General features: G+C 34.8%; 1 protein-coding gene across 1 annotated transcript in view; it reads right to left on the bottom strand.

Annotated features, from left to right (window-relative positions):
• LOC130246098 (trichohyalin-like) overlaps positions 1-15,707 on the bottom strand; it is a 144,323-nt gene extending 128,616 nt beyond the window's left edge. Inside the window, exon 1 of the mRNA XM_056478960.1 lies at positions 15,567-15,707. Within this exon, the coding sequence (XP_056334935.1) occupies positions 15,567-15,660 (94 nt within the window). The 5' untranslated portion in view covers positions 15,661-15,707. The remainder of the gene's footprint in view (positions 1-15,566) is intronic.
• Positions 15,708-23,906: the final 8,199 nt, after the last annotated feature.

The raw sequence follows: 23,906 nt of genomic DNA, 5'->3' as shown, positions 1-23,906 counted from the left end.
ATCTTATTATTCAGGCATATATTAATAGTTAATTTGTATGTTAATAAATCATTTATTAACTCAACTTCATCCAGTTTTGTGACCTAATCTAAAGTGAGGACTATTTATGCTTTATAAATCCCTTATAAATGACAATTAAAGGCTCAGTTAAATTCTAAACAGGAAAAAATAAAATAAATGACTTTATTCTCGTCTATTCATTTGAAGACACACAAATAAAAAATAACAAATGAAAAATACATCTTTGCAATCTTAACTAAAATAAAATTACTGTACAGTTTAAACATCACTAAATAACATTGAAATGTTGCATCATATTATATTGTTAAATCTGATGTTATATTTTGACACTCCTATTATTTGGCAACGTTTAAACTTTACAGTAATTTTACTGTTTAAGGTTCATTTGATACTGAGTCTCTCTTTCGTGGATAAAAAAAAGTGTTTTATGAACTCTGAAAACATCTATTAGCCTACATAATTAATTTCGTTTGTTAAGCGCAAAAAAATTATTTCAAAACTTTCCAGCAAATGAATAAATGAACAAAAATAACGAAGAGTGGTGAAAAACTGAGTTATGTCCAAACACACATGCTGGACACATGGCATTGAAAGGTGGACAAATCTAAACTTGTTTTTAATAAAAAATATATAAATATGCATATAATAAATAATACTGTGAATAATAATAACATTATACAAAAGCAAGTTGTCGTGAATAAACAGAAAAAAGCCCCCCGAGATGAAGGAGGGAGTGGTTTTTATATTTATGTGGAAAATAATAATTTTTGTAACATTTTATACCATGAATTCTTTTTCATTTGTAAAGATATTTCTGTATGGCTGTACATCTTGTGTGTATTAAGCAATGTGAAAGCGAGGCAAGACTTTAGACCTGCTCTCAGCTGGTCTATTGCACAATCTATTTTAGTTCTTCAAAAAAGCAATGAGTCAACAATGCGCCTTAAAACAACCCTGTTCTAGACCGTAACACCCATGAGTCCACAAAGTGGCGCAAATAGATTTGCTATTTAAAAAACGTGGTGGAAAATGGGAAAATAGCAACATGTCGGGGCAAACTTGTCTTGAACTTTATTGCGCAAGGTGTATGATAAGGCCCTATATGATCCCCCCCCCCCAACTACTCTTAAAAACAAATTATTTGTAAATAATGCGATAGTTAATTTAGTCGTGAAAAATTTATCAGCATCATTGTATGAAAGAACAATTATTGCATACATTTTAAATGTCAAGAATACAGCATTTGTATCTGCATTTATAAACTGTTTACTAACATCTATTACTGTTGAGTTAATGCTTAACAAATAATGAATTCACTATTTGCTAATGGTTAATAGATGATTTATAGTGTGTAGTTCTTTTATAAAGCGTTACCGCTTTCGGTATGTTATAATTATGCCTTCTATGTCACATGTGGGGATCAAAGCAAGGAACAACAGAGACGAGGATCTAAGTGCAGATGAAATAAGATTATATTTAAGCAAAACAGGGACAAACAGAAGTGGCTGGTACAAAAAGGACAATCCAAAAATGTTGTCAGAATATTGGCATAAAGTCGAAATAGGTGGCAAACAGGATCAAACAATAAACAAGGCTAAGGTCAAAAAACAGACAAAACAATGAAATACAAAAAACATCAAAAACTCCATACTAAACTGATGTATGGGTGGTGTAAAAATAGTCTGAATGATCAGTGATCACTAGTCTCAGCTGTGTGAGTCTAATCAGCCGTGATGAGCAACTGGTGTGTGTGACATGACCTAATAGGATTTGTAGTTCCCAAACATGACATATGTAGTTCCCCAGCGATCTGTCAGGAGTGGATCGCTGGTGATCGTGACAGTCTAGTTATGACATCTGCAGCTTCAAATGCTCTTTAAACAAGGGGAATTCGGATTTACTGTCAATTACTCATTTCACACATACAGACTTTTTTTGAAAATTACAGATAAATTGGCATAAAGAGATCATGTTTGAAGAGGCTCTTTTAAAAAAAAATACTGAAAAGCTCATTCCAGCAGATTTTGCGGAACGAGACGTTGTAACATTACCAGTAAATTGCTAGAATACTACTGTCTGCAAATGCAGAAGATAAATTGCTGGTACAGTATGAGCATGTACAAGTTCAGAACATGCTGATATCTACTCCAGACCAATCAGAACCTCTCACTGCAGATGATGCATTCACTCCACACTGTTATCTGAAATTAAAGCCAATGGACCCTTTGTTCAGACAGTTGCTTCTTATTAATCAAACAAAACACTCTTATGTTCTTTCTTAGAGCCAACAGTGGAAAAATCATCAATAAACTGCTAAGTTTAACTGTGTGATGTGCGTGCACACAGAGGGCTGTTTGGTTTGCCAGATGGAGAACCAGATTTGAGTATAACACCATAATATATACTCAAACATATCTCTTTACAGGGCTGCACAGGGGCGCAGTGGGTAGCACAATCGCCTCACAGCAAGAAGGTCGCAGATTCGAGTCTCGGCTGGGTCAGTTAGAGTTTCTGTGTGGAGTTTGCATGTTCTCCCAGTGTTTGCATGGGTTTCCTCCGGGTGCTCCTGAGTGTATAGTATGTGTGTGAATGAGAGTGTATGGATGTTTCCTAGTTATGGGTTGCAGTTGGAAGGGAATCTGCTGTGTAAAACATGCTAGATAAGTTGGCGGTTCATTCTGCTGTGGCGACCCCAGCTTAATAAAGAGTCTAAGCCGAAAAGAAAATGAATGAATGAATATCTTTACGTGCACAAGTGCTCAATTCACATCTATTCATTTGAGATTTTCAAAACACTTTTCCATGTATCTACAGAACTGGCCATGTGTGACGCACAGACCTCTGTGTGGCCATTATGTGTAAACATAATACATTTTTTTTTTAGTTGCCTTTATCCTCTTAAGGCCCAAGGTGTTTTTTTTACATGCATTTTTTATTTTTCTTTGCTATTTGAGCTTATTAGAACCTAATTAGAATAAAAAGGTAAGTATCATCTTTTGTACTTTTAGAAAAATGATGTCCATATATGTGGACTCGTGGTCTAAATTTACATAAAACACTTTTTTCCTGAGTTGTTTAATGCATATTTAACTTTTTTTTTTACTTGCTTTGACTATTAGAGAGTAAAAACAAAAGGTTTTCCGATTTTGGACAGTTAAAAATAATGTTTGGGACATTTGATATGCTGCAAAACAGTTACAGGAAGACACTATGTCTGTAACAAAATATAAAGCATTTAGAGTATTGAAAATAGCCACTTAAGAGCTGAAGAGCTACATGTATGTGGACACTCAGACCCTAGGAGGTTATAGCACATCTGCCTATGGATACAAGCAATAATATTTTCTCCTATATGTAGGAGGTTTGTATTTTGATGTGTCTCTGGGAAAAAATAAATGAAACCAACAAAAAGACTGACCACCTTCATGTTTACAAATACATCTGTAACCTTTTTTATAGGTCATTTCTGCCTAATGAGGTCTCAGAATTATTTTACCAGTGTTTTGAAATGAGTGTGTGAGTGGTGTTTGTGTGGAAAAAGTATGGAAGATTTGTATTGCTTATTAGTTGGAATCAAACATATTGAATCATATCAAACTAGAGCATGTCTATTCCCAAATTCCAAATGTCCCCTGAACCACTAGGGGCTCCACATGCTTTTAAAGATTTAGTAGTGACTAGGCAATTAATATAATTTTTCTTTCGTTTTTGATTTTGGCATCCAGTGACTATGAAAAGACAGTGACGCATACTTTAAAGCAGTACACTGCCAGACTTCTTCAGATCAGTCAAATCATGTAACATTGTATTACTGTCAACATGCTTGATACTGCAAAATTACTGCTGTTCCTCAGGTGACGTCTGTGTATGCGATCCAAGATGGAGCGTATTACAGACAAGTATAGGCAGTGTTGGGCTTTGGGTGTGTGCTTCAGTGGACAAATACACTCAAAAATGTCAAAATGTGGTGTGAATTCATTTTAACACAGTCTGTTTTACCTTCAAAGAAAATATACAGTTAGCAGAGTAATTAATTGCAATCGTAAAGTGTCTTGAAGTGACATAGGAATTGAAAAAAATAAAATAAAAATAAGCAATGAAAGAATTTGTGGCTGCTCTTCACTGAATAACTATAATAACTATAATTCATCTTGTTTAAACTGTAGGTTTCTATTCTTTTTTTTGCATTGCTGTTTGGACAGCTTAAGAATTTCAACATATCATCATACTTGTTTTAAAGACTGCACTACTGTTTTAATATGTAAACAATAATGGTAATTAAAAAGTATTGTTAATTGTATCACCCATTATCTTTATTAATGTTTCTATATAGTAGCTAAGTGTTACCTAATGCTGAAAAGTGGGAATGAGATCAAATGTAAACGTTTCAGATTTGGTCATTGATCAAAAACTAATCTGAAGATTCAGAGCTAGTGAAATAGTACATGAGAATGTGCACAAGTTAAATCTTGTTATAGTCTGACTTCTTCGCTCTAGCACAGACCACCACACACAGTGTGTACACCTCAGAGGCAGTTAAGAGACATTTATGCTGTGTGCTCGACTGCACTATTCTCGATCAACAACAGGCAGCAGTGTAGAGAACATATCAGCTGGAACTGAGACAGTGAAAGAATGAGCTGCTGCACTTTACCTGTACACTATTCAACTATTACGAATGAATAATCAGTTATTATGAAAGTTCTTATATTATTTATCATATTAAGTATTTTTTGTGTTCATTTTTTTATAGAGAGCTTCAATGTGCTGATTAAAAATTAATAACTGAATAAAACATACACTGTAAAACCCAACAGTCAACATGATCAATTGAAATGAGTGTAGTTAACTCAAAATTTACTGAAAGTTCATTCTACTCATTTGAAAAGATTTTAACTCAGTGTCGATGGTAATGAGTTAATTAAATACCTCATTATTACAACTTAAATGGAGCAAGTTCACAGTACTCGTATAGATTAGTTTTTGTAACTCAAATGGTTTATAGCAATAGGTTTCCTCAAACGGTTTGAGTTGATTTAACTTAATGGGTTTTACAGTACTCAGTTGGTTTGAGTTCCTTTCATTTATTGGGTTTTGCGGTGCTCAAATTGCTTCAATTACTTAAATGGATTAAGTTCACAGTACTCATTAGGATTAGATTTTGAACTTAAATGGTTTGCCAAATGGTTTGAGCTACCTTAACTTTTTGGGTTTTACAGTGTGTGTAAAATTTCTATATGTTAAAAAAGTATAACAACACTTTACAATAAGGTTCCATTAAATCATATTAGTCAATGTATTTACTGACGTAAACAAACAATAATCAGTACATGTATTACCAACACAATCTCATGGCAATTTGTAACTTTTTGATTTAGTGGCTAAATCGTATGAATTTGATCGATCTTATCTGTTCAATTTAGTACGATTTGCTCATCCACCAATGAAGGTTAGGTTTAGGGGTGGGGTTGGGTACCAGGCCTCTTTTTAAATTAGTACGAATTAATTCGTACTATCAGGCTGGTATTACAGTTAATGAAAATAAAGTCATTATTTATTAGTTTGTTAACTCACAGTGCATTAACTAATATTAACAAGCACACAGACTGTTCTCTTTTTCCAAGAACAGAAAATAATAATAGGCCACACTTTATTTTGATTGTCCGTTAGTTGAATTTATGTTACACTGCATCTACATGTCAACTTATGCTCATTGCATTATGAGTAAACTGTTAGGTTGGGGTTAGTGTTAGTGTAAGTTGACATGCACTTGCGAAGTTTCTTATAGTTAGTTAAACGTCTGTTGAAGGAGCAGTATTAACAGTTATTAAGCCGACAGTCTACTAATACTCAAATGGACCATCAAAATGAAGTGTTACCAAATAATAATAATTGTAACCTTTTTTTCTTTTGGCATAATCAAGACAGTTTCGGTATATCACATGTATATTTGTTAATTTGTTAACTCGTATATTTGTTGATAAGCATGAACTTTTTATTCTATTTTATTTATTTATTTATTTATTTATTTATTTATTTATTTATTTATTTATTTATTTATTTATTTATTTATTTATTTATTTATTTATTTATTTATGTGTTTGTTTGTTTGTTCATCCCAACAAATATCAAAATATTTTTATTACTTTCATTTTGAATAAGTAAATCAGTTGTCACTAACACCTTTTAAACTTACTATCTTCAGTATCATTTTAATGGTATAAATATTATTAAGAGATCATGTATGAGCAGAACCTTGTCCTGTAAGAGAAGTTACATTACCAGTGAATTATCAGTATGATGCTAGGCGTGAACAAAGAACAGAATTACTTTTAAGAACATGTACATTGTCAAAAAGCGTGAGAAGTTTGCTTTAGGCCAATCATAAAGCTCTGTTGAACACAATCTGCTGTTTCTAAAGGGATCACCCAAAAATGTACATATCCTGTTAATTTATACAAGATCAACAGGCCTCCAATATTTAGGCGACTTTTTACTTGAGTAAAATATTATAGATTTTCAGCTAAAACCTTGATCATTGCCTTGCCTTGACAGACTGTGGAGAACACTTTAGGACATGGGTTAAATGTAAAAATGTTCTTAACAATGTTTTGTCTTTCACCGGTTAGTTTGTTTCATAGGACCTCAGAAGCCAAAATAATGAATCTTGCTTTGCTTGTATATTCATATTTTTTTGACTCTCAGCCTGCCATTGTTGCTATTGAAAATGCATTATGAATCACCATAGATAATGTATACTAGTGAAAAAAAAAAATTATATTGTTTTATTTTTTTTAAATATCTCCTACTGTACATTTTGTATGGAACAAGAATGTGATACAAGTTTGGGTGAACTAATCGTTTTATTATTGTTTTTTTTTATATTGTCCATGTAAACAATCACATGGATCAGACATTGTGCTTGAGACCCTGCTTTATGTTCTATCTGTCAGTGTTCCAGCTCTAATGTTCCAGTTATAATGATACCAGGAAAAAAGTAAAACAAATATAGGTTTTCAAAGAGATGCCATACAAAAAAAAAAAAAAAAAAAAACATTTTTTGGGGGTTTCACAAAGAACATCTTTGTGAAATGTTGTTCGAATAACATTTTTGAGGGTGTTAAGAACATAATACAAAAATGCCCTTTTCCACTGTAAAGAACTTTTATGGAATGAAACATTTCCATGGATGTTAATTTGCACACTAGTCAGTATTAAAGCAAACTGTCGAACAAAATGTACCGTTAATTTGGTGCCAATGTGGGAATAGTATCATGTGGGTGTTGCTCGTGTGAACAGCACATCTGTGGATTTAACTAGAAAGTCATTTTGGTAATTAATTCATTGGGATTACAATGTGAAATTGGCTATTATTGACCTTATTCTTGACATTCAAGTGGGCACAGCCATTGAAATATTCTGGTCTCATTCACTTCCATTGATTTTTAAAGGCTAAAAACAGCTTTTCATACTGTTTGATGTTGTAAACTGACATTTTATTATTATATTATTTTACTTTTTTTGTAGTCATGAAAACACTTGTATGTAGAGCAAGTAGTTTAACCATTTTCTGCTGTTTATTATTGCTAGTCATTTCTCCCATAGGCAACTGAATTGGAAGTTCTAAAACAATCGCAAAAACAAGCACACTTTCGTACGGAGACCCGAAAGGGACATGATGATGGGGAAAAAAAAAATCAGGTGGAAAAAAAATGGGTGTGAGAAAAAAATGGATGGGAGAAAAAAAAAAAACAGTGACAAGAAAATAGTTTTTGCGTTCTCTCACAAAGATGTTTTGCGTTCCCTTGCAAATCTGTTTTTCCACAAACACCTCCTGTTCATTTAAACCTGTAACATGTCAACCCTCCTGTTTTTGCTGGGATTCTCCCATATTTTAACATTCTATCCCGCTCTTATCCAAGTATTTTTCCATATTTCTCATATATTTGTAATCTTGAAAGCACGCTGAAATTAATATAAACATGTCTGCATTCACTTTCTTTCCATTAAAGCTGTGCGTCCATCATCGCCATTCTTATGCAACCTCTGAATCAGTGAATGCATGTATAAGCGCTGACTGACAGACGCGCTCCGTATGATAAACTGATCCTAGGTCAGCTTCTGTGCACCCCATTTAAAGTGACACCTCTGTTATAAAACTAGTAAAGAGCAGCAAATGAATCTCTCAATTTGTTTTGTTTGATAGCAGAGGTGTTACTGTAAGAATGCACAGATCTATGATGAAAGCATTTCATTACTTTAGTAACTGTTTGTGCTCATTTAAGAGAAAATTAGTTGTGTTTAAAATAAAACACACAAGACGGACATGTTTACATATTATTAAGTATATTTGTCTGTTTGAACAGACCAGAATCCCAAAGTATCCTGCATTTTCACTCCTCTTTAAATGAGGTGTACAGACCCTGATCTGGGATCAGTTTATCATACGGAGCGCGTCCGTCAGTCACGTTGCATGTAAGAATGGCAATGATGGATGCACAGTGTTAATGGAAAGAAAGTGAATGAAGACATTTTCATATTAATTTCAGCGTGCTTTCAAGGTTAAAAATATATCAGAAGTATGGGAAAATACTTAATGATAGGATAATAGCGGGATAGAAAGATAAAATACAGGAGAATCCCAGCAAAAACGGGAGGGTTGACATGTGAAGTGAACAGGAAGTGTTTGTGGAAAAGCAGTTTTGCGAGTGAACGCAAAACATCTTTGAAAGATAACGCAAACTGAATGCAAAAACGTAAAAAAAAAAAATCTTTTTTTTTTCTCCCCACCCATTTTTTTTTCTCACACCCAGTTTTTTTTTCTTCCACTCGTTTTGTTCTCACCATCACGTCCCTTCCAGGTCTTCGTACTTTCGCATCGCAGAACAAGGTCAATATCTAAGAAGGGCATTTTAATGCATTTCTGCTTCAATCAATCAATCAATCCTGAAATAAATGTCACACCACGGAACAAAATCAACGGCAAAAGTATTGAATTAAAAAACTTGTTGAATAGCACAAACTAAAAAAATAATACACCGAATTACCAAGTGCTTGCATTTTAATAACTTGAATTCCAGGTTTGTATTTTTAGGTCCTGAAATTTAAAAATGCTGTTTAGCTGTTACATAGCCTGTCCCAATCCTGACACTTCATAGTCTAATAACCCCTTAATGATTATGCCATATTAGACAGTGCTGTATGAATAGGTGAAGACGCTCCTTTAATGCATTCACACGTTATGTTAAATTATTTAAAATTACATGCCCCATCCATACCAAACCTTAAATCATACCTGCACGCTCTATGTCTAACAATTCCAAGTAAACTGTTTTGTATGATACTCTCATAAAATTTCGCTGTTTTTTAACTAATATCTTTGTTCTTAATTGTCCTTAGCCCTGGCTATTATGATTATCTATTTTGTATTATTGTATTATTTCCTCTCCTGTTTCTCTTATGTTTATATTCTTTAGCAGTCAATAATCTTAATACTTTATGTCTGTGGAAGAAAGAGGTAATAAATGTCTCATTTCCACTGACTGGTACAGTACGGTACGGTTCGGGTCGGTACGGGTCACCTTTATCAGGCTTGCGTTTCCACTACCATGGGTACCCTTTTGGTGGGCGTGGTTTTTGACAGAAAGTTTCAGTCGACGTCAATGTCTACAATAAAGCTGTACAGGTCGCTCACATTTCATATGAGAGGTTCTTCTAACAAAACAGATACTTTACACACATAAATATTTGTTTAGAAATGTTTATTACTAACTTTTCTATGAACATGAGTTGATTATAATTGCAGATCAATGACAGCGCGAATTAGCCTACTGTAACGTCTGTAATTATATTAAATAAATGAACATATATAAACACATACAGCCTCTTACAGTCTCCGATATGTTACCAACTACAGAGGAACCACATATAGCAGACATTTAGTGCTTATTTAGGTTCAAAAACAACACAAAATATAGCCTACAGTCAGTGAAAACCACTTATCTGTGTCTGTAATCTTCAGCAGTACATGTAGCCTCTGTTAGACAGTAATTCCATCATTCCCAGTTCATATTAGTCCAAAAGGTGAAGATAATAGTTATACATGCCATTTTGTTCATGTTTGCTGAAAAATAATGTGCTCCTTTTTTCCGGCTTCTCCTTTGCTTTTTGATTGATATAGATGCGCAAAGAGCACAAGGAAGAAAGCGAAACCACTCGCACTCCAGACTACCTCGTAAAAAACAATGAGGCACAGGGTAGATTCTGCTCTACTCCTTGGCTTTGTGGCTGTTCATCAAGACGACGAAAAGGTTTGTTTGAGCCCGGATCAACCATGGCTCGTTATTATATTTATATATAATTCCGCTGTAATCTCTCGCTGTGTATTTTAAACATGGCAGGTTTTTTGTTTTCATTCTGGCTTGTTGCGTAAGCGAATGATGTATCTCTGTAAACCAATAGCGTTCATCTGCGCATCTAGCTCCGCCTTTTGGTACCCTTTCTCGTGTTTGGTACCCTTTCGAAAGGGTGCCGAAAAAGTGCTATGGTATGGTTCGGTTCGGTACGCCTTTTGACAGTGGAAACGGCCATAAAAGCGTACCAAACCAAACCCTACCGTACTGTACCGTACCACTCAGTGGAAACGGGCCAAAAGATAGAGAATGTGTAGTATCAAATTCGTCAAAATACAGTTTATGTGCATGTAAGCAGGGCTTGAAACAGCAATACCAGCATGGGAGACAAATGCTCTAAGAAGGAGGCTAAAGATTGCAGAACAACATCTGTCACTGGATCACCTCTTGAGATCCGAGGAGTGAGGTTTACGGTTTACGCGATCACCAGCTGGCTTTCGTTACATAAGGGTAAATAGAAATGTCCAAAACATCATTTACTCGTTTTACTCATACTCATTTCATTACTTATAATGTCCAAGACATTGATATTAATATTAAATGCTACTTTTGTGCCTTTATTAGTTTTTTTCTTGCCCATTTACTAGGTTAAAATCAGTAATGGTAAAATGGTAAAAATGCAGCTGGCAATCATCAGTCTGCAATATATTGCTTTTCCTGCAGTTCCTGGATGTATTGACAAATTTTAACAGTCGAATTTGAACCACTGAATTTGAGGAAGCGAATATTTGAACTGAATTCAAGAGTTCGCCCTTGCCGATGATTTATTATAAATCGTGTTTGCCATGCTGTGCCGGAGAGAGCCCTGAGCTTGTGAGATCCTCGAGGCCAGGGCTCCCTCCCGTTGCAGGGCGAGAGGGGAGTCTGAACTCAGGTAGAACCCCCCTGCTTTATTATGAATTGGCTATAAAGATTGTATGCTGAATTCATTGCTTGCCTAAAATAACAATTTAATTTGTCAATTTATTTATGTTACATGTTTTGGTCTGTGGGAAGAAACCTGAGTGCCCGGAAAAAAACCCATGCAAACACGGGGAGAACATGCAAACTCTGCACAGAAACGCCGACCTGGCCAGGAAGATCTGAGCCAGTGACATTCTTGCTGTGAGGCAATGATGTTAACCATTGGCCTCCGTGCTGCCCTGATAAGGAAAAGGGGAGGAGTAGGGGTGGAAGAGGGGATTCTTCAAGACGAAGATGGCTAAGGTAAGATGCTTTAGTTTTTTATAGTGATTTAGGAATCGTCTGATTGGTGGATCATGCGTTGGCTAACTAGGAACAGCTGCTGTCAATAACAAGTGCATGCTCCTCTCGAAATTAGTTTTTAAATAAACTTCACTAAAAGGAATTGAAAATTGCTTTTTCAATATTATACATCATATTTTAAAGAGTATTGAATATTTTGTAAGTGAAATCTGGAAATTGAATATGAATTATTGAATTTATAAGTATGAAAACGTGTTTGAAATATTTTAGTTGAAATATTCACAGCTTAAACAGCTTTGTTAAATTTCAGGACCTAATAATACAAACCCTGGAATTCAATTCATTAAAATGTAAGCACATGTTTATTCGGTAAATTAAGTTTTTCAGTTTGTGCTATTCAACAAGCTTTTTAATTCAATACTTTTGGCATTGATTTTGTTCCATACACCACCGACCTACATTGTGCAACAAAAAATCAGATTAATCTAAATCAGAGATGCCCAAACTAGTACCCGCAGGCCAAAGTTTGCCCATGGTAACCTTTGAATTGGCCCTCCTTCCCATTTGAGAAAGGTTTAGAAATTTTCATTTCAAATTTAATGTAACCTTTTATTTGTTTGTTTTATTATTAATCTACAAAAAAGCTATCTGAAATTAAAAGTTTCAATTTAAATGGTGTAAATGAATCAGACTTAGTTTAAAATGTACATACGATGCATAGAGGACAATGCAGAGACTTTGTCGAGCAAATCAAGGCAAAGGCAGCTTTTGCTTGACTAGTGTAGTCAGCATTGAACTCCACTATGTTATCAATGTGATTGTTTGTGTTTTTGTCGCAATAAGTTATAATTAAAAAAAGTTGTATTGCATTAGTTAATTTGATTCAAAGTAATGCTATCTGTTTATTTTTTATATTATGAAAGGAATTAGAAAATTACCCATGGCAACTTAAATGTAAAATATGGTTTGGTATATTTATCCTCGGTTCACAGCTCTCAATGATATTTTGTTTTTGGTCCTTCATACAAAAAAGTTTAGGCACCCTAGATCTAAATAGTTTCCTTTTACCAAATGAAAGTGCAGCAGTTAGCATAGCGCTAGCAGAAGCAAACATACAGTACTGACATTTCTTCTCATCCTCTTTCTATTTTTCTTCCTCTGTCATTTGTTTACTGATTTTTTATACCTTTCAGCTCTCATCTCGTCTCCCCCTCATGTCTCATAACCGTGGAAAGCAGACAGACAGGTAGCTGCGCATAATTGTAGCACCCACACCCATATCGGTTTGGCCTTTACCCACGCACACACATACTGTTTGCACATTTCTGCACACAAACAGGCTGTTTCGAAAAGGAGCAAAACCTGCATGAACAAACAGCCACCTATGACTTATGCTTTCTGTTGAAACGACTGGAGAATGGAGTGGTAAAATACGCATGTTTAGAAATATGCATCTGACTATGCATGCATGCTGAAAGACAGGTAGAGGGAGGTAGGAAAAGCAAAGCCTAAACACTCCTTAGGCTACTGTAAACAAAATACCTGTCCGTTGGTTCAAAGGATTCTAGCCTTTTGTACTCATTCACCTCTCAGTGACACACGCACGCACACACTTGCTGGAATTTGGCAGCTTTGTGGAACGTGCAACAGGCAGAAGGAGGGCGGTTCCAAACGTCTGCGCGCACACACCCCACAGGGTGAGCGAAAGGTTAACTCACCCTACGGCACCCAAATCATCTGCTAACCAAAACTATGCTGAGCGACGCATAACAAGTACGCTTGTGTTATTGTCAGTGCATTAAGTCATTTGCATGAAGATGTTTGAACCAAACAAACGCCTGCAAATATACTCTTAACATATATGTGCTAACATGCAAATCACAACAAGGTTGGTTTGTAAAAACTGAAACATAGATTTGGCTATCTTGATGTAAACACACAACAGAATTTGAGAAAAATTTCACAGGCAAAAACACACCAATTGTCTTTTGCGGCAGGTCACACAGAAGTCCATTTAAAAGCATGCAACATTCTGTTCGCTAACACTGCAAATTTGCATAACTTGAACATAATCTGACTTCAGATCGCCATTTACTCCCGCTTTACTTGTTTCAAACCTTCACGACATTCTTTCTTCTGTTAAACACTTGATATTCTAAAGAATGCTGAAAACCTGTAACCCCTGACATAGTTGACCATAATGTGAAAACTATTATGGTCATACCTGCCAACACTCCCGTTTTTCCTGGGAGTGTCCCGTATTTCAGACTCATCTCCCGTTTTGTTCTGTCTCCAGGAAAACTCCTGGAATTTAACCCTAACCCCTAACCCCCCACCCCCCAACTCACCTACACCCCCAATAAAACAAAAAAGACTTTCTCCAAAAAAAAAACTGTATATATATATATATATATATATATATATATATATATATATATATATATATATATATATATATATATATATATATATATATATATATTCTTTAGAAAGTCTTATTTGTTTTATTTTGGCTAGAATATAAGAAACCGTCATTATACAATAACTTACCTAATTACCCTAACCTGCTTAGTTAACTTATTAACCTAGTTAAGCCTTTAAATGTCACTTTAAGCTGTATAGAAGTGTCTTGAAAATTTTCTAGTAAAATATTATTTTCTGTCATCATGGCAAAGATAAAATAAATCAGGTATTAAAGATGAGTTATTAAAACTATTATGTTTAGAAATGTGTTTAAAAAAATCTTCTCTCCATTAAAAATAAATTGGGGGAAAAAAATAAATAGGGGGGCTAATAATTGATGATCATTGTTGAGTAGACCTTGTTTAATGTATTATTTTAGTATGGTTTCGATATTCTAATGAGTCATGAGACTGTAGCATTTAAAAGAAACTTCAGACACACCTGATCACTGTTACCCTTATGAAAGCAGCTCTCTGCCGAAATGCGTACGTTTTTTTTAAAGATTAGCCATGTGAAAAAAGGCTTTTTAATATTTTTTGTCCACATCTTTCGAGTGCCTTGGACTGATTTTTGTTGGTTTTTAATGTCACTTGGATTACATTTTATGTCTGAGTTTCTAAATGGTTTAAACATATCAATCTATATCAATCTATTAATATATATTAATGTTAATATTATTACTTTGTTATTACTTTATGAATCTTGGCTTTTATTTCATACAGTTAAATAAATAAATAAATAAATAAATAAATAAATAAATAAATAAATAAATAAATAAATAAATAAATAAGGCGGTTCATTCTGCTGTGGCGACCCCGGATTAATAAAGGCACTAAGCTGAAAAAAAAATGAATGAATGAATGAATTAATAAATGAATGAATAAATAAATAAATAAATAAATAAATAAATAACAACTGTTAAATGTTTGTTGAAGCTATAATCGTAAATGAATGAATGAGAGGTTTGTTCAATGTGCAAACAACAATCTAATTTTCCTAAAGCTTTTTGCTATCCTCATGATCTTGCCCCCTGGCCTATATTGGTCCTGCCATCAACGAACACATTCCTCTCTCCCAGTTCTGACAGCAACTGTCTCACATCCTCTATTATCATTAGAGTACAATTATCTCAGCACAGCGGGTACAGTGTGCCCTACATCTCAAAGCCACGGACATGCATCCACAGCGGCCAAGGCAGAGTGTATTCTTATTTTAATTTCAGACCGTGACAAGATATATTATGACTGTCATGCTCAGCGTGTCAGAGATCTGCCCGAATCTTCTCTGAATTTCTCAGAACAAACACACACACACACACACACACACACACACACACGCACACACACACACACACACACACACACACACACACACACACACAGATCAGAGAGAAATAAAAGTTTTCTGAAGCAGAACAGAGATTGCAACAATGCTTGTTTTGTGTGTGTGTATGTGTTTAATTACCTGCGTCAGCACTGATGCAACTCTGCTGTATCAGTGCTTTGCTGTTGTCCCAAGTCTCCAGGAAGTGAGTTAACTGGTTCTTTACAGTCGTCATCTCCTCTCGAGAAAACTGCAGCAGAGCCAGAGTCTCCCTGAGAAGCCTCTGCTGCTGCACAGACCTGGATCTGATATACACACACACACACACACACACACACACACACACACACACACACACACACACACACACAAAGAAGATTATTCAATATGCACTCGTTGTTAGTACAAAAAAAATACCACATTTCTTGGTCGCACTTTATTTTAATGTACAAGTCATGTTATTAACAACCTTTAACAAACTATTAACTAGGACTCAATAAGCTATTAATCAGCTGCTTACTAATAGTCAGTAATGTAGAAGTTGGATTTAGGTATTAGGTATAGGATTAAGGAGGTAAAATAAGATCATACTTTATAAGTGCTAATAAATAGTTCATATCTTATTAATAGGCAGGTAATAATAAGTAGCTAGAGTTAAATTGTGAATTGTTACATGTTATCAGACATTTCTTTACTAAACTGCTTTAGAGCACTTGTTTTATGACACAATTCCATATGTTCTACTTAAATCCAATAGGTCAGTTGTCTCGCAATGCAACCACAGTCTGAAATAAGGACGCAATACAAAAAAGTTTTAAGAGAAATACATTTTAAGAGAAATCAAGAAGTAACCATAAAAGGATGACTGATTAGACAAGAAAAACATTAGGCAAGAAGATTTTGGGGTTTTGAAGAGAGAAGAAATGAGAAGAAAAATAAGATGAGAAAATAAATGAATGTAACTATATAGTAATATTTAAGAGAAAAGAGGAGACTAAAATGGATGTGACTGCAGAAAATATGAGACGTATGATGTGAAATCCCTTCCATTTGATTGCAGACTATGAGATATAATGAATGAACGCACTCAAATTGACCCAGACATCAAAGTAATTCATGAGAAACAACGGAGAGGAGAAATAGATTTAAGCTTGATAAGTAAATCCTTAGGCTTGTAAGGTAACAGTTGTTTTTATATTGTTTTTGTTTTTTAGATGTGAAGAAACTCAATAACATAAGTCCTGATGCTGTTTTCCTTGAGAGAATGTTTTGAGAAGGTACACTACTATTCAAACGTTGAACGTTTATTAATCTAACAATCTAACGTATTGGTGAGATTTGTTAGTTAGGTGATTTTTTTTCTGTTCACCATGGCTATATTTGTTTAACAAGAAACACACTGGGCTCTATTTAAACGATCTAGGCACAAAGTCTAAAGCGCATGGCGCAAAAGCATTAAGGGTGTGTTCAAATCCCCTTTTGCTAATTTAAGGACAGAAAAATATGGTTTGTGCCTGGGCACATGGTCTAACAGGGTTGAGCTTATTCTCTTAATGAATAATGGTTGCATTGAATCAATGAGTTTCATCTCCCATATCCTTCAAAAGTCAGTTACATCGTGCCATGGCGCATTTGCTATTTACATGCTGGACTTTGTAAGTGGAAAAATGAATGGACAAACTGAATGCTTCACTAAATGCTTCACTAAAGATCCATTAGCCTTCATATTTAATTTTGTTTGTTAAGCGCAAAGATTTGTTTCAAAATTATTTCTAAATTTTGTTCTAATTTGAAGCGAATAAATGAACAACAATAACGAAGTGTGGTCAAAAAACACAGTTATATCCAATCACAGGTTGTCTCCAAAACTTGACAGGTGGACAAATCTAAACTTGTTTTTTTATTAAAAGAAATATAAATATGCATATAATAAATAATACTGCTAATGATGATAACATTATACAAATATATAAATATATATATATAGTTGAAGTCAGAATTATTAGGCTCCCTAAATTATCAGCCTCATTGTTAACTCATTTCTAATAACTGTTTTATTTTATCTTTGCCATGATGACAGTAAATAATATATGACTAGATATTTTTCAAGACACTTGTATACAGCTTAAAGTGACATTTTAAGGCTTAACTAGGTTAATTAGGTTATCTAGGCAGGTTAGGGTAATTAGGCAAGTTATTGTATCATGATGGTTTGTTCTACTGACTATCGAGAAAAATAGCTTAAAGGGGTTAATAATTTTGACCCTAAAATGTTTTTTTTTTTTATTCAAAACTGATTTTCAAGCCAAAATAAAACAAATAAGACTTTCTCCAGAAGAAAAAATATTATCAGACATACTGTGTAAATTTCTTTGCTCTGGTAAACAACATTTGGGAAATATTTAAAAAAGGAAAAAAAATAAATCAAAAGAGGGCTGATAATTCTGACTTCAACTGTATATATATATGTATGTATGTATATATATATATATATATATATATATATATATATATATATATATATATATATATATATATATTATTATTATTATTATTATTATTATTATTATTATTATTTATTTATTTATTTTTTTCATATAAGGATCTAATCCTTACAGATCACTGGTAAACACACAGGTCGCATAGAACTACAAGTTCCAGTTATGTACATGTCACACTCAAACCAGTTCCTGATCCTGACTGATCCTGACACACAGCTGGAGGATTGTCTAAGACTGATTACTAGGACTTTAAATACAGCGCACACACACATCTAGGCTGAGTGTTGTTATACAGTCACTGTCAACAATACGACACATGTCCATTGCCTTGCTTTGCCGTGTTTTTGACCATGATCTTGTTTGTTTGTTTACGTTGCCTGCTGCCTGCCTGTATTGACCACTCGCCTGTTATTTGACTATGACTCCTGTGGATTTCTTGTGTACATCTGCTTGCCCCTGTGTTGACTGTTGCAATAAATCTCTTTTCAATAAACCTGCATTTGGATCTGCACCTCCCTTGTCAGCGTCCACATCACATAACAGATATGGTCCATAAAAATCATAATGCTCTTTTATTGTTTATTTGTTGTTCATAACGTCGGTGTTGATAAAAATCATTCTGATATTAATAAAAATAAAACATATTGACTTTTTGGCTGAATTAAAAATTAATATTTAGCAAACTTTTTGAATACAAACAAATTATTTGTTTTTTTAAACTCTGGGTTTGAGAAAAAATGAGAAAATACAATATTAAAAAGAGACAAGAAAAGTTAGACTAAAGAACACATAACACTAAATGTTTATTTTGTTGAGAAGTGACTCGACAGGAAGATGCTAAAATATTAGGAAATATGACAATAAAGGACTGTGAGTTAAGTCATTTTTTCACATGAATTACCAGGCACAATCTAGACTTATTACAAAAATCACTGTTGATTCAATGCTTAATCATTGGCTTGTTGTTTACCTGGGTTTTGATCCTCAAGTCCTCAAACACAAAGCCCTAAATAGTCAAGAAGACAGACGTAAGCCTAGATAAACAAAGGTTACACTTCACGCGTGGGTGGGATATTTGTACTCCTGTTCAGTTTAAGCTGTGTCTCATTTGTTATGAGTTCACATTTTCACATAATCCATAAGCGAGTTGAAGGTAAACACATTTGGTAAGCAGCTGTTTATACATTAAACGCTCATGTTGTGAAGGACAGCTTCAACTTGCTCATGCTCAACCTCCTTTTAGTACATCATTCATTTTCTATGGGATGATCCGTGTCTCTTTGGGTTTGGCCTCTCGTAGTTTGTGGCTGGTTGTCAGCACCGGCTGTGTTCAGCAGAGGGATTTAATGAGGTTTGCACAGTGTCGATACGACTGTACTGCTGCTGCCCTCTCATTCTCACCAGCATTACATCATCATCATGAGACAGCGGCAGATAAGAGTTGCCAGAAGTCTCAATGTGGATAAACAGGACGCCAACTCCACACACACACACACACACACACACACACACACACACACATGTATGAAATCTCACAGCGACCACACAGCATATGTGTATCCATCCCCCAATCCTAGCCTGTCACCACGTAAACAAACATACACAAGCACACACTCATCCACTTGTCTAGAAGTCATGGCAACGGGTAAACATGGCAGTGTTAGGGTGAGACATGGAGACAGACAGACAGTAAAAGTGAGAGAGCGAGAGAGCGAAACAGTGGGAGAGAATCTTGGGAATTAATTTTTCATAACAAGGAACCAACACTGGGAAAGGGGGAAAACTGGGTAATGTCAGAGGAGTGGAGAAAAGAAGATTAAAAGAGATTTGCAGTTAAAAAGAAAAAATGAAACAGAATGGGCAGGAAGGGACGGATGATTAAAGAATAGGGAATGAAACAAGATGAGAAGATGGCAGATAAAACATGGTGAGATGAAACAAAGGGATGAAATGTGACGACAAAAGATGAGAGAAAAGACATGGTGTCAAACAAATAGTTAGGTCTTCACACTGTGCTCAAAGAGTAAGTTCAGCACAAAATAAAAATTCTGTTATTATTTACACAACCTCATGTCTTTTCAATCCCACGAGACCTTCGTTCATCTTCAGAACACAGATTAAGATTTTGAAAATCGTTTTTGATGAAATCCTGATCCAAAGTTCAGAATGGTACTAAAAATATCAAACAGTCCATGTATGTTCAACTGGAATATGGCTGCAACAACGAATCGATTAAATCGATAAAAATCGATTACTAAAAGCGCTGGCAATGAATTTCAAATTTTGTTCATTGTGTCGCACGACAAGGGGATGTTTGATTATTAAAAAAAGCACTTTAGTTCAGCGAGGAGCGGAGTGAACAAGGTCTCTCTCGCGCACTGATACAGAGTTCATAGACAGGGAGGAGGAGGAAATGAGTTAAAGAGCAGGGTAAATCACTAAAGAATCCTACTTTTGTTCCGTTTTAAAGTGAGGACCTTAAAGTCCCTGGTGCTGTTTTTACTCATTATCCAGCTTGACAAGCATGACAAGTTAGCACTAGATCGTTTACCCTTAGAGCGGCAACTAAAAATTCAAACTGATCTTTGGTGCATTGGTTGGCACTGAGCCAGAGAAAGACATGTCATATTATCATAATTATGCAGCGTTTTAACCACCCAATGCTTATTTTATGTTTTAGACATGTAAATACACTCAAGTACTAGTAAAACAATACATTTAGAGTTTGTAAAACACGCAAGAAAGTATATGGAAGTCTAACAATCCATTCAAATATAATTTGCCGATGTGTATTATTCATATCAAATACACGTAGTAAAAGTAATTATAAAGTTGAATCTATTCTTCTCTAAGTTCACCAGCCACTTACTTGCATGTATATTGGGAGTAACTTATGAATTTACGTGCTGAATCCTGCATGTTCTACTTTTATGAATGAGGCAAACGCGCGGCCGCAAGTAAACATGGCTACGCCCATCTCACGTTATAGATCACAATCGCTTACACGTTTTTGTGAATTGGAATATCAAGTAGCTGATGACATGATGAGCAAGCATGTGAATATGTTGAAATAAAAGGGAAAAAACTAAATAGGGATACATCTGTCAATCTTTGAATGTTTTAAAATAATAGTCGCCTAAAAAACTGACTCCTGGTTCCAGAATATTTTAAACGCACCAGCAAAAGGGTTAACAACAGTAGTAAAGCATGGGTGGTATAGTTACTTTGCACTTTGCAAGACTAAAGACATGTTTTTAAGTCACTCGCCTCTTTTGGATCATTCATTTTTCTATCTGTAGTATAGCACATATATACACTGCAAAAAATGTTTTCTTACTTAGTATTTTCGTCTTGTTTCCAGCCCAAATATATATAAAAAAATGTAAATCAAGACTATTAGACAAGAAAAATGACATGAGAAAATTAAGCGATGCTTAACTTCTGTTTGAGATTATATCTTATTAAGATTACTTTTCTTACCCCATTGGTAATTTTTTTTTTTTGCTTGTTTTAAGCAAATAATCACTTATTTTGAGGTGTGTTTTTTTTTTTTTTCTTATGTTACTTCATGTGTCTAGTGTGTTTTGGTTTAAGATTCTTTTTTTTATATATATTTGAATTGAAAACAGGACAAAACTACTAAGTTCGTTTTTTTATTATTATTATTATTATTATTATTATTATTATTATTATTATTATTATTATTATTATTATTATACCGCTTAGGGTTGAGCTTTTTTAAATAAAGTGTTGGAAATGAATGCTTTTCTTGTGTTTTCTTATCCAATTAATCGAAGAAATAATCGACAGATTAATCAATTATTAAAATAATCGTTAGTAGCAGCCCTTTTTCTCAGTGTCAGTAGATTATGGTTGTGCATTCTCGAGCACTTTGCACTTATGTACACTTTAAAAAGCGATTAGTGCAGCTGCTCTTTGCTACTCTTACATAATTGCCAACTAAAGCTAAGCAGGGCTGTGTCTGGTCAGAACCTGGATGGGAGACCACATGGGAAAGCTAGGTTGCTGGTGGAAGTGGTATAAGTGAGATCAGCAGGGGGTCCTAACGCCCCAGTATATTGATGGGCACTTTTTACTGCTCAGCGAGCGCCGGATGAGACGTTAAGCTGAGGTCCTGACTCTCTGTGGTCATTAAAAATCCCAGGATGTCGTTCAAAAAAAAGAGTAAGGGTTTAATCCCGGCATACTGGCCAAACTTGCCCAAGGCCTCCTAACCAATGGTGTAGTCCTTGCTATACGCACGTATACTCAGTATGCCTACTTTTTTTCACGAGCTGTTTGGGTATTACGACTTCTGAGGATCATACTCTCGGTATACTCACTTGTTTTGGTGATTAGACTTCCCTAATTTTTGTCTATTGAGTATTTGAGTTTTTCGAAGATCACAACAAGTCAGCTGAATGAAGTTTCGCTGAAACGTTCAAGTAAAATTATTAAAACAGCATAGGTGTCGCTTTAGCCCTCCTATATTTCCATTCAGCTCCCCTAACACCTTAGCCATTACCTGTATACTACTAAATGATCGCCTCAGTCCCCTTTAAATTTGATATAAAATGGCGGCAGAATCCCGCTCCTGAACTCGTTTTTTAGTTAATCAGCAAACCACAGTGTGTGTGTGTGTGTGTGTGTGTGTGTGTGTGTGTGTGTGTGTGTGTGTGTGTGTGTGTGTGTATGTATGTATGTATGTATGTATGTATGTATATATATATATATATATATATATATATATATATATATATATATATATATATAATAAATCAAATGAATCAAAGATACATTGACTTTCGTCGTTTCTTTGCCTACTTTTAAAATTTGGATTGGGTGGGTAATAGTACACCACCTATTTTTTTAGGACTACACCACTGCTCCTAACCATCCTCATATCATAATTGTCTTCATCCCTCTGTCTTACTTTGTCTCCTGTGGTCTGGCGCAATATAGCTCCTGTCACATCATCCAGGTGAATGCTGCACACTTGTGGTAGATCCCCCAAATAATCTGTAAAGCGCTTTGAGTGTCCAGAAAACGCTATATAAAAGTAAGTAATTATTATTAGTTACTTTATTTTTAAAAAGTGAGTAAACTTGCTCCTTTAAAAGCAACAAATTGATTTAACTTATAAAAAGTCAGTAAATACATTGACTTAACTTTTATAATTATGCACATAGTTTGTATACTTAGTTATTTAGTTAACAAGTTTACTTTCTTTGTTTTTAAGTCAACTATATACCCCTCAGGATGCCGACTCGCAACTCCCTTTGTTTGGAAGAGTGTGATATGTACTGCGTGATATGAGTGCGGGTGTACTCACACTACGCTATCTGAACCAAGCCCCAGGCACGTTTGACCCCCATTTCCCAGTTTGTTTGCGAGTGTGAGTGCTTCAAATCGGGTCCAGGTGCTGTTCAGTTGGCTGGCACTGGCTCGGTTGAAAGAGGTGTGCCAGAGCGCGGTTCAGTAGGGCTTTGGCGTGGTATGCTTGTAGTGTGTGTGTAAAGCATGCCTGAGCGCAAAACCGAAGACCCGTTTTTTAGGGACAATAGACCCTTTTCACATTTCCAGGTTTCTCAGTGGTGAAAGCAGTTCATAGTTGGGAAAATTTAGAGCGCAGTGAATGGGAGAATACAACAAATATTTGGTTTTACAATCGTGTTTGCTCAAATAATTAAAAAAATAATAATCCACGATGATGTTATAAAGACTTTCGGAAAAAGTAAAAAAATTGTGCAGCCAAAGAAGAGAATAACGTCAAATCTACTGTCCTGTTCCATAGACGCTGCATTAGAAACACCTCGCACAAGCGGTAATTTGTTTTTGTAATTTGAAGCAAAGATGGTATAGTACATACATAAATACATAGAAATGTTCTAATGGTTTTTTTAAAAATCTAAATATTAAAAACTTTTAAGATTTTTAGATGCTGATGACAGTTAAATGTGTTGTAACAGGGTTATGAGAA

This window comes from Danio aesculapii, chromosome 18, assembly GCF_903798145.1.
Source record: "Danio aesculapii chromosome 18, fDanAes4.1, whole genome shotgun sequence".
Classification (NCBI taxonomy): domain Eukaryota; kingdom Metazoa; phylum Chordata; class Actinopteri; order Cypriniformes; family Danionidae; genus Danio; species Danio aesculapii.
This window is presented reverse-complemented; position numbering and strand designations above follow the sequence as displayed.